Here is a 19,567-nt window from a genome sequence, read left to right on the forward strand (position 1 = left end):
TTTACTTGAACTCAGGCATGAAGGGCATATGCAGGCCTAGAAGGAAGTGGGTTCAAGGAGAGCCCATTTTGGGCTGCTGCATCTTACTCCAGCTCCCTGCCGCAAACCCCTGTGCTACATCCCTCAAGCGTCTGCTCTTCCCACTCTCAGCTTCCGAGGGTGTTGCTGAACCCTGCCTGCCTATGCCTTTGGAGGGAAGATACCTTGCTGAGATTCTACCAGCACTAAGTTATGAGGCTTGTGTTCTGCTGTATCTGACGTCTGCCCTTACAGCTTTGCTTGTGTTGCTCAAGTTTGCCTACCAAGCCTAAACTCAGAACCCCTGAAGGCACTATCCTGCCCTTTCCCGGCTCTCCTACCCTACCCCCCTTTCCTGTTGTCTTCCTGTTACCTCTGAATTCAAAAAAGAAAAATCCCCCATTGCATCCTCCTCCTTCCCATGGCAGATAAGTTCTCCTGCAGACAGTGGCAGTGCAGAGGCTGGCAGGCAGCGGCGGTGCAGAGGCTGGCAGGCAGCGGCAGTGCAGAAGCCAGCCTCCAGGCAAAGCCACTGATACTTAAAGCAGGAAGCACTGACAATTTGGGAAAGTCTCCTTTTTAGCCAAAATAATTATCACCATAGATGGATTTTTAAATTTTATCTATGCATTTTTTTTAAAAGTTAATCAAATTTTGACCTGTTCCTCCTACATTACCACCACCATACATAGGTGAATAAATACATGAGGCAGGTGAATCCAGACTGCATACATTTCTAAGGCATTAAATGCAGTTCAACAATAGGATGTTGATGGATTATTTAATCTGAATTATTATTTTAATGAAATCAGCAGTTACTCATTAACAGGATTTATACCCAAGTTACCACACGGAGAGACCAGTATCTATTTGATTAGCCTACAACACGATGCTGTGCAGTAATTACTCTATCCTAAACTTCCATGCTAGTATGGCTTCCAGCATTCTGATTTCCCACTTTATACTTGCTTTTAAATCATCTCCTAGGCGGGGTTCATTTCTCATGATGTTTCCTGGTCTTCTCTTGTGGCTTCCTCCTCCCCTCACTGGATCCGGATGTCCCACCCTATTCCCTGTTATTGTTCAGCATTGGCTAGTTTGTTTTTATTGACATAACAGAGAACAATTGGTGACATGTTCACTCAAACTTGAAACTGGAGATACTTAGAATAAACATCACAATGTTGATGTTGTGTTGATCCATAGAGCCCGGTAGAGAAATCAGCATTTGGATGAACAAGAGTAAACTACACACAGTCCACATGAACATTAAGCCAGAAATAAAACATTAAAGACAGTTAAGCAATCTCTGCTAAAGTCATGAACAACAGGGAAGGCCTCTTGGGTCCACCAACAACCTTCAGATATGGTCCTGAAATCCCCTTGTCACTGACCCTGTCTTCTCAGCGACAGAAGGGGCATCTACATTATGGAGCGGCAGGCTTCTAAGGCAACACGGTCGCCCACTACGGATGGTACCCTCATGCTGACCTACTGCCCGATGTGCTCTAGCCTGCCCTAGAGGGAGACGCTGCTGGTTTGTCAGCTGACGTTTAGGTCTCAGCCAGCATAGTGTGTGTAATAACTCCCATGTTCTCCTCACCCTTCAGGATGGTACTACAGCATTGCTGAAAGCGGCCAACAAAGGGTATAATGACGTCATAGAGGAGTTGCTCAAATTCTCACCTACTCTTGGTATTTTGAAGGTAAGAAGAGAGAGAGAGAGAGAGAGAGAGAGAGAGAGAGAGAGAGAGAGAGAGAGATTAGACAAGAAATACTGTGATAGAACTGGGTTGTCATTAGATGGCAACACGTAGGTCCAGATGGAAATGGTAAGACAGTAAATAGAACATTCTCCTAATACCCAGCCTTCCAGGACAAAATAGTATAATTGAGACATTAAAAATTGTAAAGCATTGATATCGTTTGAAGACCTGTGCACTCAAAAGAGAGCACACCTTTCCCATCATCATCCTCAGTAATGGCCTGCTCTGCTTGGTTAGCTGAAGTATAAAATTAGCTGCAAACATCTGGGCGCCTCACAAAATGTGTCTTTCTGGAGACTAGAAGTGCTTCGTTAAGTTGGAGCCATTTTGCATGGATATATTTCTGTGCTGTAGTGCATATGACATAAAGTCAACCGCTGCGAACCATCTGGTGAATTTGGGTTTGGGAGCCCACAATCCCTGCTGCAGCTTCTTGATTCTGAGTCTGCCATCTCAGGGTCTCTAGAGAAAGTGGCAACAACAAATGAGTTTGGCTGCCACCAGTAGTTTTAATTTATGAAAAATATACTGAAAAAAATGATATTTGCGAATGTTACAAGATTTTCTTAGCTTTCAGTGGACATAAGCTGCAGCTTGTTGACTGGAAGCATTTTATTTTGTTACACAAAAGACACTAAGTGTCTCCTAAGTTGACACCGTGGCTTAGCAGTTTGGAGGCTGTGCCCTCAGGATACACCAAGACATACAAACTCTTTGCCCTGGGATGACCCCACAAATGTGCCTTGTCCACATTGGAAGCATTGTCTGCTCTTCCCATTCTCAGACCCGCTTCCTGCTGACCTTTACTAAAGAATCACTGTGCTCAGTGTGTCAGTCCCAGCCCCTTCCATAATGAGCTATTTCCCATCTTCCATGAACTTGGGAATCGGAAGTAGCACTTATAATCATTTGGGAATAGAATTCATCTACGAAAGTGAAGATGAACAAAAGAAACTTTAAAGTGGACTTTTTGGTGTCTCCTGATGCTTCACACACTTCCTTTTTTCCCCACCCTTTATTGGCTATCTCATGCATGTTGGCTAACATGTAGGCCTTTGAGCTAATACCAGCTTAGCAAATTAACATTCAAAGTCTGAAAGCAACCAGAGCTTTCTACTAGAATTTTTTTCTAGGTGTAATCTATTCTTTAACTTTTACCAAATCATGGTGATTATGAGTCATCAAGTAGGAAACCTAGCTTGCTTCATAGTGCTGTTCACAGATACTTGTGCCCACTGGAGCCAATGTCCCTCTCTTGCTCTAGCAGTCTATGACTATATATCTAGCCATTAGCTGTGTGTCTGAGGACACTGCTGTAGGCACTGATGTGACTTTAAGAAGCACAAGGGAAGATACAAAGGAGTAAGACTGCGGAGCTGCCATCTGATCACTCAGGTGGTGTATGATGAGAGCTCAGCAAAACTCTGGAGGCTGTGAACTCACCGTTGACACAAACTCTTGTTTCTCTTAGAATGGGACTTCGGCTCTCCATGCAGCAGTGCTCAGCGGGAATATTAAAACAGTCGCACTGCTCCTGGAAGCAGGGGCAGATCCAGCTTTGAGAAACAAGGTACCCTCTCGACCTCTTCTTCAATTATGCTGGGCCCTTGTGCTGGCAGGCATCTCCTGGGCTCCTGTGCAGGACAGGCATCTCCTGGGCTCCTGTGCAGGACAGGCACCTCCTGGGCCCCTGTGCAGGACAGGCATCTCCTGGGCCCGTGTGCAGGACAGGCATCTCCTGGGCCCCTGTGCAGGACAGGCATCTCCTGGGCTCCTGTGTAGGACAGGCACCTCCTGGGCCCCTGTGCAGGACAGGCATCTCCTGGGCCCCTGTGCAGGACAGGCACCTCCTAGGCCCCTGTGCAGGACAGGCATCTCCTGGGCCCCTGTGCAGGACAGGCACCTCCTGGGCCCCTGTGCAGGACAGGCATCTCCTGGGCCCCTGTGCAGGACAGACATCTCCTGGGCCCCTGTGCAGGACAGGCACCTCCTGGGCCCCTGTGCAGGACAGGCATCTCCTGGGCCCCTGTGCAGGACAGGCACCTCCTGGGCCCCTGTGCAGGACAGGCATCTCCTGGGCCCGTGTGCAGGACAGGCATCTCCTGGGCCCCTGTGCAGGACAGGCATCTCCTGGGCCCCTGTGCAGGACAGGCACCTCCTGGGCCCCTGTGCAGGACAGGCATCTCCTGGGCCCCTGTGCAGGACAGGCACCTCCTGGGCCCCTGTGCAGGACAGGCATCTCCTGGGCTCCTGTGCAGGACAGACATCTCCTGGGCCCCTGTGCAGGACAGGCACCTCCTGGGCCCCTGTGCAGGACAGGCATCTCCTGGGCCCCTGTGCAGGACAGGCATCTCCTGGGCCCCTGTGCAGGACAGGCATCTCCTGGGCCCGTGTGCAGGACAGGCATCTCCTGGGCTCCTGTGCAGGACAGGCATCTCCTGGGCTCCTGTGCAGGGCAGGCATCTCCTGGGCCCCTGTGCAGGACAGGCATCTCCTGGGCCCCTGTGCAGGACAGGCATCTCCTGGGCCCCTGTGCAAGACAGGCATCTCCTGGGCCCGTGTGCAGGACAGGCATCTCCTGGGCTCCTGTGCAGGACAGGCACCTCCTGGGCCCCTGTGCAGGACAGGCATCTCCTGGGCCCCTGTGCAGGACAGGCATCTCCTGGGCTCCTGTGCAGGGCAGGCAGCTCCTGGGCCCCTGTGCAAGACAGGCATCTTCTGGGCCCCTGTGCAGGACAGGCATCTCCTGGCTCCTGTGCAGGACAGGCATCTCCTGGGCCTCTGTGCAAGACAGGCATCTTCTGGGCCCCTGTGCAGGACAGGCATCTCCTGGGCCCCTGTCTTGATTTTCATAGTTATACACAGGGCATGGAGGACAGCAGTTAATAGTTACTCTGAGCCAATGCATTTAGACCTATGGAATTGTGATTTAAAAAAAAAAGTCCCCTCTATCCTCCATGGCTTTCTCTAGCTATTTACTCACATAAATGTGCAAACATTGTGGGTGGGGATGTAGCTCCGCTGGCAGAGGGCGCGCCTAATGTGCAGGATCCCCCAATATGACATAACCCAAGAGTGGTAGTGCATGGTGCTAACACCATCATCCGAGAGGTGGTGACAAGGAATCGGAAGCTTACAATGGCGTGGCTTCCTGATATGGAGAAGGAGGTCGTAAGTATGTGCTCTAGAAACTTCAGTGTCCCAAGAGCTGTCACCTTTGCTGTGAGTTAGATCTTGAGAATGACCAGAGTATGTTTTAGGATTTGGTGAGGAAAAGCTGTTATAACACCAATCTATAGTTTTATTATCCTAAGTCCTCAGAGTTGGATGAAATTTGGAAACCGGAGAGTTTATAATCACAACAGAAAGATTTCTCCTTTTACTTCCTCTTCCTTGGTGTCTGCTGAAGTTACCGTGTGTACAGATGGAAGTTAAAAGAAACCTGTTAGTGCTGGTGTTGCATTTTGGATGCTGTTGCTGTAATTTAAAAAAATTAACCTGACAAAAGGCAATATAGGGAAGGAAGGGTTTACTTAAGCTCGCAGTTCCAAGTTACACTCCGTCACTGCTCAGCATCAAGACAGTGGGACTTAAGAACAGAGAGTGACATCATACCCACAGTCAAGAATACAGAACAAGGAATGTATTCACATGTAGAGTTTAGCTCCCTTTCTCCACTCCTACACAGTCCAGGACCCTGAAGAAAAAAAAAAAGAAATAAAGGGAAAGGAAAGAGCATGATTGCTCCTAGCTATGGTGGATGAGAAAGTTTTTCTTATAGATATGTGGGGGGACACAGCCAGGGGCAGACATATCTGTCCTGATTGCTCATGACCCTGAACCATGTAGGAGGAGCAGAAGAGGAAGTAAAAGAACAGAATCAAGTACAGCAGCCAGGAGGCCAGAGGTACAAAAGGAGCTACAGCGAGGCAGTGAGAACAGGTAACCAAAAGGTCTGGGCTACACAGGAGAGAGCCTCTGTGGGAGATGGCAGCCCAGACCCTGGAACAGGTAGGGACTGAGGGATACCGGGAGAACACGGAGGTCAAGTCTGCTTTGATCTGTTAAATAGGCACCTCAGCTCTTTGTCCAGGGGTTGAAACTTAACAGACCCAAGCCCAGGGAATGGAACTGCCCAAGGTGGCATGGGTCTTCTCACCTCAGTTAATCCTATTTAAGGGAAGTCTGTGACAGACATGCCCATAGTCCAGCCAGATGCAGCACTCTCTCACTGAAACTCTTCATAGGATATTGCAGGTGTGTGAGGTTGACAGTTAGAACTAACCATGGAAGCTGGCAAGGTGACAGGGTTGCCAAGAGAACTGGCTGCACAACAGTCGGAGCCTGAGTTTGGATCCCGAAACTCATGTAGCAAGCTTGGGAGTTGGATTCTAACAGCAACCCAGAACTCTTGGAAGTTCGTATCTTATCTTATTTGGTTGATTGGGTTGTTCTGTTGTTTTGTGTTTTGTCTCCTACATCTAGAGATGTCCTTAAATTTCTCATCATCCTGACCACCTCCTTAGGTCGAGGATTACAGGGGCAAATCCCCACAGTAGCTTTACAAAAGGACTTTGGCTAGCAAATCTCTAAGGAACACCTGTCAGATATTGCACACTGTGCTCTGTTCTGGGAACAGAATTGACAGTTTCTGCTCTCTGTGAACTGAGAATTCAGAGGAGGCATAGGGCAAGTAAGGAATCACAGTGCAGAATTCAGAGGAGGCATAGGGCAAGTAAGGAATCACAGTGCAGAATTCAGAGGAGGCACAGGGCAAGTAAGGAATCACAGTGCAGAATTCAGAGGAAGCACAGGGCAAGTAAGGAATCACAGTGCAGAATTCAGAGGAGGCACAGGGCAAGTAAGGAATCGCAGTGCAGAATTCAGAGGAGGCACAGAGCAAGTAAGGAATCACAGTGCAGAATTCAGAGGAGGCACAGAGCAAGTAAGGAATCACAGTGCAGAATTCAGAGGAAGCATAGGGCAAGTAAGGAATCACAGTGCAGAATTCAGAGGAGGCATAGGGCAAGTAAGGAATCACAGTGCAGAATGGAGTGAACCATAACATGGACACAGGAAATGCTTTGACATTTCCCAAAGAGTGGAGTGGCTGAGCTTCTTCTTTTCTAAGCTTTGTTAATCGTTTTACCTGGTAGAACAGCAGAAATACTAAGTTTATTAAGTTTTGACCGTTGCTACATATTCTCCCTGAAACAGAGAGAAATAAATAATGCAAGTTGCTATGTACTGGAGGACAATGATTGTCTCCTGGGCAGATGTTGAAATTGCAGGACAGAATGACAACTTTTTAAATCAATCACCATTTCTGTTCAAACTATTTATTTTATACATATGTGTGAAAGAGTGCAGACACATCTTGCTAAGGTGTGTGTGTGTGTGTGTAGGTCAGAGGTCAAACCTCTGGATCCGTTCTCTCTGGCTGCTCTGTGGGACCCAGCACTGGCCTGGGGATTGACTCAATAGGTAAAGGCCTGCATGCAATTTCCTCTACTTGCTGAGCAACTCCAGTTTTATTTGGAAGAACAGCACTTGGGCTTAAAATCTTACCAGGCCAGAGGGTCTGGTGAATTAGTGATAATTGTAGTGAACGTGACTTTTTGATATGACACAAAGAACTGAGCCAATGTTTGTGCGGTATTTACTGAGCCTGGCTAAGTAAGCCAATATGTTCCAACTGTTGTGATTAATCATAGAACCTGTAGGTTTCCGTGTAACAAAGTACAAAACGGTTCGTGACACACTTCCAGATTCCATGTGACTGTTAACAAGAAACTACATCTTAGATTTGACACCCTGGCAGATGCCTGTAATCTCAGTACTCAGGAGATGAAGGCAGAGGATTGTGAATTATGTGCCATCCTTGTCTATATCGCAAGAACTTTTCACCAAACCAGGAAAGAAAAAAAACCACAGAAAGAGAGAGGGGATACCAAGAGGAGACTTGATACCCTATGAGCATATACAAGGGGAAGAAATCCCCCTCAGTCACAGTCATAGGGGAGTAAGGGGAAATGGGAGGGAGGGAGGAATGGGAGGATACAAGGGATGGGATAACCATTGAGATGTAACAAGAATAAATTAATAAAATAAAATTTAAAAATTAAAAAAAAGAGAGAGGGGAGAGTACTAAAGGGGAGGGAAAAAAGAAGAGAGGGGAGGGGAGGTGGAGAGGGAAAGGAAGACAGAACAGGAGAGGAGGGAGGAGGGAGAGAAGAGGAGTTTGACATGGAGATGCCTGAAAAATGTCTGCTCACTCCCACATAAGGAACTAACAACAGAGCAAAGTAATGATGCCACCAAAATCAGACTCAGTGACCCAAAGTGTCTATTGAGTTTACACACAGGAGGCTAGGTGAGGGTCCGCTTGTAGCAGCAGGGAGGACACTGAGGCAATCGGGTTTCCAGAAGCCCAGGCCAGCATGGGTGAAGACTTATGAAAGGCAGAGCCCTGGAGCACTCTGTTCAACATGCAGGTCGCTCTACAGGTTGAAGTGCTCTCCTTATCCTAGACCATGTGTTTATATAGCCTTGGTAGGGAAAGGGGCCTTGGTCTTGGGAGTTTCAGGGACTCGTTGGGACTTTGTGTTGTTTACTTCTGAAGATGAAGGAGCTTCCTTTTAGAAATTCATGTGTGTTAGTGGGCTTCCTTCTGGTATGGGAACTGCTGCACCACAGGAGGAGGGAGGAGAAAGGGAAGGGCGGGGAAGGAGAAGAGAGAGGTGAGGAAGAAAGAAGGGCAGGAGACTCTTGGAAAGTGGCAGTGCCTTATCACAGAAGGCTATCTGCAGTGACTTGTGTGGATACTAGGCTCCCCCTTCCTTTTCAAACTACCCACACCTGCGCAGATGCATTTTCATCACATGGTTGACCCAAGACATCACCATATCCTGTGTGCAGAGGCACATAGAAGAATCCAGCCGCCCCTGTTAATCTTCTCACTTAAAAAAAATGAAAGACTGGTAAGCCATTCTATATTTCTAACATTTTTTGAAAATGCAGTTGTGTTTGTAGAAGTACATTTTGTACACCAATCTGTAGTAGACTTTTTATTTTTCATGAACAGAGAAATATGGTTTTTCATATTTCTAAGTTAAAACCTGTTAGAGTGCCCCATAATATTTAAGAGTGTACAGCAGTCCTGAGGTCATGGAAGTTCGAGAAGTATTTTCCTTATAACACATGATACCTGTGGGAGAAACTAGCTCCATAAATGCTTAATGATGTGTCTCAGCAGGTGACACGGTGACCAGCAGAGTGATGACTTGCAGGGTCCCCTAGGAAGATGTAGCCACAGAAACTGCCTTCCTGGGATGTGTCATTCCCGCATGCTTCCTGACTTGGCTTTCTCATCAGACAGCATCTGTCTTATTGCAACAAGCTCCTCTTTACATATGAAAGAGACAAAGTTGACTTCATAAAGGCAAAGAACAAAGAGTATGGTCCTAGGCAAAACTCAGAGCAGGAGGAGGGTGGCAGTCTAGGCAAGTCAGAAACCAGATGCCAAAATACGGATAGATGGAAGGAATAAACTCTACTCACACACCAGGTGATACAGTTTTACAAAAATTTGTTGTGTATTTTATAAGAAACTAAAAGATGGTCAAAGCTTCCCTAACAAAGCAGCAGTGAATATTTAAGCTAATGGAGATGCTAAACATCCTGATTCAGTAATTGTATTTTATATCTCTGTATCAATTATCACATTGTACCCCATAAATATGCATAAGTGAAAATAGTAAATGAAGGACCAGAAAGATGGCTCAGCAGGTAAAGATACTTGGCAACAAGTCTGAGAACCTGAGTTCAAGGCCTGGAACCAAGTGGAGGGAGGAGAGACCTGACTCATGCACATGCCACTGTGGCGTGCACATGAGCATGTGCGTGCATACCCGCACACAGAAATTAGAGAAATGTTAAAAACAATAAATAAATAAACAAATAAATAGAAACATGGCAGAAAAAATCCCTGTCTTGAGTCCTTATATTGGACAATAATAAAATCATGTCATAATCTAAATATTAAAAAAAAATTAAATGCCTGTATTTATTGACCAGGTATTAGATGTGGAGACTGTTCTGCTGCAGTGAGGATGCCAGCATTTATAAGGCATAGCCCTGCTCTCCAGGCTAGATATAAAGTTAACATTGAGGTGAGAAAATAGCAGGTGCACTTCTATATTAAAAGGAGACCCCAGGTGCCTACTACAAATCAGTATGTCCAATAAAGCTTTTTCATCAGTGACAGACAACGCCTGGGGTGGCCACCTCCTTAGAGTCCCTAGGACCATACCAGGGAGGGGATGCCCTAATGCCTGTCTCATCTTCTTTCAGGCCAATGAGCTTCCAGCAGAACTAACCACAAATGAACGCATACTGAACCTCTTAAGAAGGAAAGAAGGGCCTGGCAAGAACGAACTGTGTTCCGTCTTAGACAGATAGAAATTTATGCCACAATGTTCAGAAAGAAATGGTTTTCAGTAATGTTGGAAATTCTTTGAAGAAAGAATGTCTGCCCTGTGGGTTTTCACACTGTGCTAAATCAAGGAAGGCCTCAGGGTCCACATCCCCTTAGTGACCGTGGGCATCTCACACTGCCCTGTAACTTGGGCCTCAGGGACATGGATATTCACAGATTCCACAGGAACTTATCTGCAACTATGCTAACATGAGCCCCTTACTTCAACTCTGTGGTGGACATGGTTTTAGTGCTAAAAAGTGAAATAAAATGCCTTTTCTTTAAGAGTCAAAGGTCGCCCTTTAATTAATCAATGTATTTTTGCTTTTGTGTTAAATGTAGCCATGATAAAACCCATTGCATCCATCATAGTTACATATGTCCCTTCAGTATAAAATATTTTCTACCACCCAAAGATAGCCATAATTATCATGAACCAATCATGCATGAGCGTTCGTTAAGATTGACTTGTGACATTCCACAATGTGCTATCCAAAGACAGACCATTAACACACAGAGAAGATACACTGTATTTGTTGGTAAAACCCTGTCTTACTCCTGACATGTAAAGTCCTCATCTCCTTCCCAGTCCACACTGTCAGTGCAGGAGGAAAGCAGTGGGAAAAAGAAAACCCCCAAAGCTGCAAATCCAGAATCAAGTCTCTTTGAATTGTGATTCTGGTTGTATTGTCTGACGTCCATTTTGAGAACCACAGGTGAGTACACAGTGTGCAGGGGAACCTGGAGCTTCCCGCAGTGTAGTCTCAGACACTGACTTTGAGCTCATTGGGTGAAACATGATGTCCATACGTCCTGCCACTGTTACTGTTACTACTGGGGAGTATCCGTGTAGAAGGCAGTGCTCATCAGGGGCTCCTTTATGCATGTTCATGGGTGAATTGGTTCCAGGGAAGAACCCAAGTCACCAAACCATTTCTTTGCAGGGGTCTAAAGTTGGTGTTCAATGCCCTTTTAATGGTGTCTAACTTCCTCTGTCAGTGCCTAACTGCACATCCAGAAACCAGGCATTCCTCTGTAATGCACCGCATGAGACACTAGTAGAACTTCTCACGGTTAAACACAGTCACTGTTCTTGCTTGTATACTGCTCCTGTTTCTAACCAGTAGTCTCTATGTCAAGTCATGTTTAGTGGAAGGAAAAGTAATCCTAAATTAAGGTTTGCTTAACTAACAAGTAATTGTACCAGAAGCATTACCTTTAAGTCAGTAATGCCAGGAGGGAACTTTTGAAATCAGAAGATGGTCTCTTAAAATTGTTTGTGATAAATGCAATCAGAATGAACAGATTTTGGTAAGCATTGCTTATAAAGCCAGTGACAGACAGCACATGCTCTCAGAGAAGCATAAAGCCTGAGCGCCTCACAGAATTGCCCAGTCTAGTATTAAGGTAAAGAATGAGAAAAATATGCATTGACAGAATACCAGATACAAATATTTTGGTAGCTAAAGATCAGTGTCAATTTCCCATTGGCACCCTTTTATTCAGGAAAGTTATACAAATATACGTTTCCTTCATGGGGATTTTGATATGCTATATTTGCCTTGAAGAAGAAAATAATGTAGACTTAAATTCTTTGCGTGTTTTCCATTTATTTGTCTCTCTGCCAGAGCCAGTTGTGATCACAAATCTAAAACAAAACAGTATTTCAGGTTCCAAAAATAAAATGCCAAAAAAAATAAAACAGTATCAAGAACTTCACATGGTCCATTCAAACCTGTTGCCATTGGCTTGTCCCTTATATGAACAATTTTATGAACATAAAATTAATTCAGTACCTTTAGCAATACTTGATAAAGACCTTTGTACTGTAAGAAACAAGAATCAGAATTATTATTTGATTTAGATGCAATTATTATGTTTTCCCTGCCCACTAATTTGGCTAAGAATCTACCAAAGACTGAACAAAAGGTCTGTTATTTCAGGAACCATGTTTTGGTTTGCACACTTGTAAAGGACTCTTACTTTATATTAGTCTCATTAGCAATCCAGTCACCCTCCATCCAAAGACTTAACACTAGAAGTTCCTCTGTAAACAATCTGTGACTGAACTCGAAAATTTGCTACTACATCCATGTGTTTGATAACACATACCATGTTATACGTCAGATAAAGTTAATACACTTCCCAATTTGTCTCTGTTGCTTTTCCTTCCTTAAAAAAAAAAAGTCAGATGTTGTTTCTGTGTGTTTTTTAAAATTAAATTATTGAGATTACATCTCAATTGCTATCCCCTTACTGGTATCCTCCCATTACTCCCTTCCTCTCTCTTTCACCCTATACCCCTCCCCTAGGTCTGTGACTTAGGGGACCTCCTACCCCACCATGTGGTCACAGCCTATCAAGGCTTATCTTGTTAGCCTGCCTATTCTTTCTCTGAGTGCCACCAGGCCTCCCCACCAAGGGGAAGTGGTCAAATATGGGGCACCAGAGTTCATGTCAGAGTCAGTCCCCACTCTCCACTCAACTGTGGAAAATGTCCTGTCCATTGGCTAGATCTGAGGAGGGGTACAATGTTTACTGCATGTATTGTCCTTGATTGGTGCAGTAGGTTGAGCAGACACCCCTGGGTCCAGATCTGCTCGTCATGATGTTCTTCTTGTGGGTTTCTAGGACCTCTGGGTCTTTCTATTTCCTCATTCTCCCATACTTCTCTCATCTAGAGTCCCAATAAGAGGTCCTGCATCTATTACAATCTCCTAGTAAGTGAAGACTTTCATGGGACATCCCTTTTGGGTTAGTGGTCAATTATAAGTGAGTATATTCCATGTGAGTCTTTCTGGGTCTGGGTTAACTCACTCAGTATGATCATTTCTGTTCCATCCATTTGCCTGCGAATTTCAGGGTTTCCTTGTTTTTAATAGCTGAGTAGTATTCCATAGTGTAAATGTACCATAGTTTCTTTATCCATTCTTCGACTGAGGGACATTTAGGTTGTTTCCAGGTTCTGGCTATTATAAATAAGGCTGCTATGAACACGGTTCTCTATCACAGAACAAACAGAAGATATGTAGTGGTCCCCGCTTTTGAGTATACTTTCTGAATGTGATATAAGTTTTTAGTTAATTGGTTTTGCTACCTCACTGGTAACCTATTGAAGAAATTCCCTATGAATACTAGGAATGTGGAAATTCTTTTTTTCCTCCTTTATCTTTCAAATGTGGTATGACTCACACTATAGGGAAATTTATGAACACAATCAGTGTGGTAAAGCTCTGAGTACTTCCTGTTTCAATACATCTGTGAAGAACCTCCTATAGAAAAAGTGTTCTTTAAATGTGAGCCATATAATAAATGCTGTTACCATCACAGGTATCTTCAAGACACAAAACAATGCACAATGTAGAGGAATACCATGAGTGTAAACAAAATGACACAGCCTTAAGACCTGATTCTGCCTTATCATTAGACCAAATTGTAAAATTAATTCATAGAGATAAAAAGATTCAACAAAGTAATGAATGTGATAAACTTTCACACGTGCCCATTATCTCTGCAGGCATTATAGAAGTCAAAGTGGAGAAAAGCCATCTGAATATCCTGTGTAATGAAGCTGTTGGCTCTGTTTTTTTAACAATTAAACTTTATTATACAACCCAACTAGCTTATACAAGAGGGAAGAAAGGTTAAAGGGAGAAAAGGGTGAACCTTCCGGTATCTGTTCCACGGGATGGGTCCTTAGGTGTCTCTCTGGTCCACGTGCTGGTCCAGCTTGTTTGCTGCTCCACAGGCACTCAAGCCCAGTCTGAACCTGTTGTTTTATCCTCCCCACCTGCCTGAGTCACATGGGAAGGGAAGTCTCCTTCTCCCTGTGAGGGTCAATTAGAAAAACAATAGTCCAGGTAGGGTTCCCAGGTCTGCTTCCTGAATTCCAGGCCCAGGATGGCTCCACTCAGTCTGTCACAAGGTATTCATGGGGTGCCCCAACGGTAAAGCCCACCAAGACTGTGTCTACCTGTGACAAAGCTTAATCTTTCCCACACATCCCCCTTCTCTTTTAAAAAGAAATTAAGAACTTGTCGCGAGCACTGAGCACTCCGCACTCAGGATCCCGAAGAAACTCAGTCTGTGACACGTTAGTGATAGTGGAGCAAAGGCCTTTATTGAAACTTACTGGGTGTTCCAGTAAGAAAGCAATGCAAAAACAACACCACACTAAAGCTATGGTGGGCACTACTAGTGCAAACCACCAATACCATTCCATTACAATCTTATAGTTAACACTATCTTAATACTAATGGGAGTGGCATCTAACATTTCATAGCATAAGAGTATACAACCTGATCGAAGAGTTGTGTCCAGCTCGTCAGGTTCAGAGCCGCGACGTTGTTTGCTCGACTGCTCGGTGCTAGTCCGAAGTTATGTGGTTTCTGGCTTCCGGTTTCAGATCGTCAGAGGTTAGGTCCAAGTCTGCATTGGTGGATCTCATTCACAAACTGGCCGTGTTTAGGCAGTCATGGTGAAGGCGAGATGACTGACTGCTTCTTCTCAGGGTTTTTATACTTAACTTAACCTTATCATTTCTAATTCACACGTTTCTGTTAATCTAGCTTTCTACGTCACTCTTATCACGCTCGTTCAGCATATGGCTGACGTCATTATCTTATCTACTCTGGGCACCTGCTGGTGGCCCTTACATGTTTATGACAGAACTATATACACACATATACATATATACATAATCATTAGGTATCAAGTACATAACCAAGTCCTTTTATACTTGTTAACCTGAGAGAAGGTATTCCACTTTCCTACCAAAGAGAGTCCTTTTCTTTCATGAGAAATTGCAATTATCAATCTATAAATGTGTTTTTAATTCTTAAATTAAAGCTTCTAGTAACACTGTGTCTATCTAGTCTTCACTCGCATCAGAGACTCAAGAAGGAAAATCTATCTAATAAAGGAAGTGCTGGCAGGCAACTTCCAAGTTGTATAGGACAGAGAGAGCAGACCGCCTGGATAGTCACCGGATTCTCTCTTTCACTGGGGCAATCAGTCTTCAGCCTTATCGGCCCAAAACATCCAACAAACTGCTTTTTGAAGCAGGAAATCCGACGGTCTGGTCCATCTAGTCTCTTCAAAGCTGGACAGTCAACTTTCCAGCAACACTGTTGATCATTGCAGACAGTCAGCCTGTCATCAGCAGTAGAGATAAGAGCAGTTTCTCAGTCCAGTGACCATTCTGTCACCCGCGTCTCTTGAAGCCCCCATCTTCAATGATGCAGATGGAGATGCAGCCAGGAGCCGATGTCTCTCTCTGTCAGGAAAGCCCTCATCGTTAAATGTCATATTCTGTGGATCTCTGAAGAGTTTGAAGACCAACTCTATCTATTCTTACAGTTATCAATCTATTCCTTTGAAGACATATACAAGAAATTAAACAAACCTGCTCTATGACAAAGTAAGTTAGTATCTAGTACGATTTCTACGTAACTAAATACCAACTTTTATCCCCGATCTTCCTGAACAGATTATTAATAGTTTTTCATAAGACATTAGTGGTACATGAATAAGACATTAAATAAACATTGAACAAAATGAACTTAAGTTTCTAACATACAATATATAATATTTGGTCAACATATAACATACAATACATAAGGCAAAAATGAATGACAATATACAATTTAAGTTCTTATCAATGTGAAGCAAAAGTTGAAGTCTTAAATTTTCATCAATCAAAAGTCTTAAATTTTCATTAATCTACAATACCAATGTAGGATTTTTGAAGCTAGTAGATTCAATAATCTACCTTTTATTCTACAAACCTGTATCCTCCCTTCCCACCCCCCCCCCTTTTCCTTAATATTAAAAGGAAGTAAGAGAGAAAGAAAGATAGAGGAAATCCACAAATGAAATTTTTATTAATTGTAACTAACCCCCTTAGGGCAAAAATGAGCATTGGTAACCCACCAAAAACACCCATCTCACCTAGTGGGAATAGGGGTGTCATGTTCTCAAAATTACTATATGCTGTTTAGGAGAAAAATCTCTTTTGGGTACCGTAGAAGAATAATATATTAGCCAAGTGCTGGAAAAGCTAGCTGTTTTTGTCCAGTCCTTTTGGGATTGATCCTTTCGGCTAGCCGATTTATTGTTAATATGTATGCAATTTCTGGAAGAAGCAGTAGTTCCAGAGGCAGAAATTTGATCTTCATAATTGTCATGTGTTTTTGTTCTGAAAGTAAGCTGACTTTTGAAATCATTAGTACAAGTATGTTAGTACATATATAATTTTTTAAGGAAACATCAGTTGAGGCACCTTGTTCGAGGTGCCAGAGGCATGCTTTTGGGGTTAAATAACCCATGTTGCCTGTTTTGTCTTTAGCATTGTCCTGCTTTTTGTAAACAATACAGGGTTCTACCTGCATATACACCAACAGGACAGAAGAGGGCATTAGTTCTCCAAGCTGTATGAAACAATGTCAAGTTGTTAAGAACCACGTAGCTCTTAAGATTTACTCGCTATATGGTCAGATCTAATCTTTATAAGTTTAGTTGGTAGTCATATTATTTTACTCCCTGTGGAAACATACGCATACCCATGACCCCATCTCAAAACCACTGCAGGTTTCCATTTCATACTTGCCAAGTCCTTGAAGAATATTGGTTGTCCCAACTCCTCAGTTTTTTCTATCACCCAATGTCTCTCTGCAGCTGATGTCCCTTCATCATTTACATTAAGAAAATTTAGAGTCAACAAAGCATTATTTAATTGGTCCCTGGGTGTCTTTACTCTTTCCTTTTCTTTAATAAGCATTTCTTTTAAGGTATGATTAGCTCTTTTCACAACTGTTTGTCCTGTGGGGTTGTGAGGTATACCAGTAACATGTTTTATATTATAATACATAAAGAAGTTTTTTATCTTAAGGGACACAAATGCAGGAGCATTGTCAGTCTTAATTTGTGTAGGTATTTCCATAAATGTCATTATTTTCAGCAAATGAGTAATCACATAGTCAGACCTTTTAGAACTTAAGGCAGTGGTCCATTGAAAACCTGAATATGTATCAATGGTATGATGCACATACCTCATTTTTCTAAATTTTGTAAAATGAAACACATCCATCTGTCAAATTTCATTCCTTTTGTTACCTCTAGGGTTAATTTTAGCAGGTAATGGTATTTGACTATATAAGGAACATGTAGGACACTTATTAATTATTTCTCTAGCTTGTTGACAAGTGATAGAGAATCTTTTCTTTAACCCCTTACCATTGACATGATGTTTTTTATGAAATTTTGAGGCTTCGAATACATTACCTATCAATAATTTGTTGATCTCTTCATTTTCTTGTGCCAATGGACCTGGTAAACCTGTATGGGATCGAATATGAGTAATATACAAGGGATACTTTTTGCTTTTGATCACCTGTTGCAGTTCTATAAATAAGGTAATCAATTCTGTGTTATCAGGAGTAAATTCAGCAGTTTCTATATGTAAAACAACTCTTTTAGCATATTGAGAGTCAGTAATTATATTAAGAAATTCAGGAAAATCTAACAATATCATAAGGATTGCATATAATTTTGATTTTTGAACTGATGTAAATGGGCTTTTTATCACCTTAGTCATTTTTTTAGACTTATAACCAGCTATACCTGATTTATTTGCATCAGTTAAAAAGGTGGGTACCCCTGAGATTGGTGACCTCTTTACAATACTTGGAAGGATCCAATTAGTTCTTTTTATAAACTGTTTTTGGGGTACCTATTGCTAATGTCTCTTAAATAGTTACTACAAGCTTTTTGTCAATCTTTATTAATTACCCATAATGACATAATCTCAGAATCAGTAAGAGGCACTACAATTTTTGCTGGGTCCATTTTTGACAGTAGGCGCAACCTTATTTTTTCCTTTTTAATTAATTCAGAAATGCTTTCTATGTATGTTCTCAATTTTTTGTTTTGTTTATTTGCTAGGAATATCCATTTTATGATCCTGTCTTTCCTTTGTATAAGAAGCCCAGTAGGAGAATGTTTCAAAGTCAAAATAACCAGAATGCAACCAAGTTTAGGATCAATTTTCTTCACATATGTCTTTTGAAGTTTTTGCTCCACCAGAATTAACTCCTTTTTTGCCTCAGTGGTTAGACACCTAGGACTGTTTAAATCTGAATCCCCTTGTAATGTTTGAAACAAGTTACTTAACTCATAGGTAGCTAACCAGATTGTAGGCCTTAATCAGTTAATATATCCCAATAGTCTTTGAAAGTCATTAAGAGTTTGTAATTGATCTCTATGGATCTGTACCTTTTGTGGTCGAATTTTTTGTTCAGTTATTTTATAGCCTAAATAGGTAATTGAATCTCCTCTTTGTATTTTTTTCACAGCAATCTGTAATCCCCAGCATGGCAGAATTCTTTGTGCTTCCTGAAACATTTTTTTTACAAGACTAGGATTAGAATCAGCTAGCAGAATATCATCCATGTAATGGTATATGATAGATTGAGGAAACTGCCTACGAATTATTTCTAAAGGTTGTTGTACAAAATACTGGCATAAAGTTGGGCTATTTAACATTCCCTGTGGAAGTACCTTTCAATGATATCTCTTTATTGGAGAATTACTGTTCAGAGTAGGTACTGAGAAAGCAAACCTTTCCCTGTCCTTCTCATGTAGAGGTATGGTTAAAAAATAATATTTTAAATCAATTGTAGTTATATGTCAAGACCTAGGTAGCAAGGAAGGCAAAGGAATTCCAGGTTGAAGCAAACCCATGGGTTGAATCACCTTGTTTATGGCCCTTAAATCTGTTATCATTCTCCATCCACCTGATTTCTTTCTTACCACAAACACAGGGGAATTCTAGGGACTGGAAGATTCTTCGATGTGTTGAGCATCCAGCTGCTCTTTCACTAAACAGTGACGCGCCTGTAACTTTTTTGTTTGTTTGTTTGTTAAGGACCACTGTTCCTGTCATACAGGTCTGTTTGGAATCCATTTTAGGAGCAGGGTGGTTGGTATCTCAGCAGTGGCCCCTTTTATAAATTTTGACACTCTAAACCTGAAGCGTTCTGAGGTTGGACAGTGGGCATAGCTGGTGGTCACCCCTGATCACTTACAATAATCTCTTCCCCAGAAGTGCATACCAATTCACCCATAGTTTCAACCTTGTTTATCTTGGTATTTGTAAGAATAGTAATCTGAGTACCCCATTGTTGTAAGAGGTCTCTTCCCCATAGATTTATGGGAATGTCAGCCACACAGGGTTTCAGCCTCCCTAGCTGTCCGTTTGGTCCCACACACTCAAGCCACAGTACACTTTGTTTTATTTGAGATAACTTAC

The 19,567-nt window shown here is 42.8% G+C and overlaps 1 protein-coding gene across 2 annotated transcripts in view; it reads left to right on the forward strand.

Moving 5' to 3' along the window:
* The window catches only part of ANKRD29 (ankyrin repeat domain 29), a 49,518-nt gene extending 38,971 nt beyond the window's left edge, over nt 1–10,547 (forward strand). Inside the window, exons 8-11 of one of the 2 annotated variants that reach the window (XM_084780738.1) lie at nt 1,629–1,724; nt 3,256–3,354; nt 8,613–8,764; nt 10,137–10,255. In XM_084780738.1, the coding sequence (XP_084636864.1) occupies nt 1,629–1,724; nt 3,256–3,354; nt 8,613–8,735 (318 nt within the window). In that variant the 3' untranslated portion in view covers nt 8,736–8,764; nt 10,137–10,255. Of the gene's footprint in view, nt 1–1,628; nt 1,725–3,255; nt 3,355–8,612; nt 8,765–10,136 lie in introns of both variants that reach the window. The other variant, XM_084780739.1, reaches the window with a different exon arrangement.
* Nucleotides 10,548–19,567: the final 9,020 nt, after the last annotated feature.

The sequence above is a fragment of the Acomys minous genome, assembly GCF_964271855.1.
Source record: "Acomys minous genome assembly, chromosome: 4".
Classification (NCBI taxonomy): Eukaryota; Metazoa; Chordata; class Mammalia; order Rodentia; family Muridae; genus Acomys; species Acomys minous.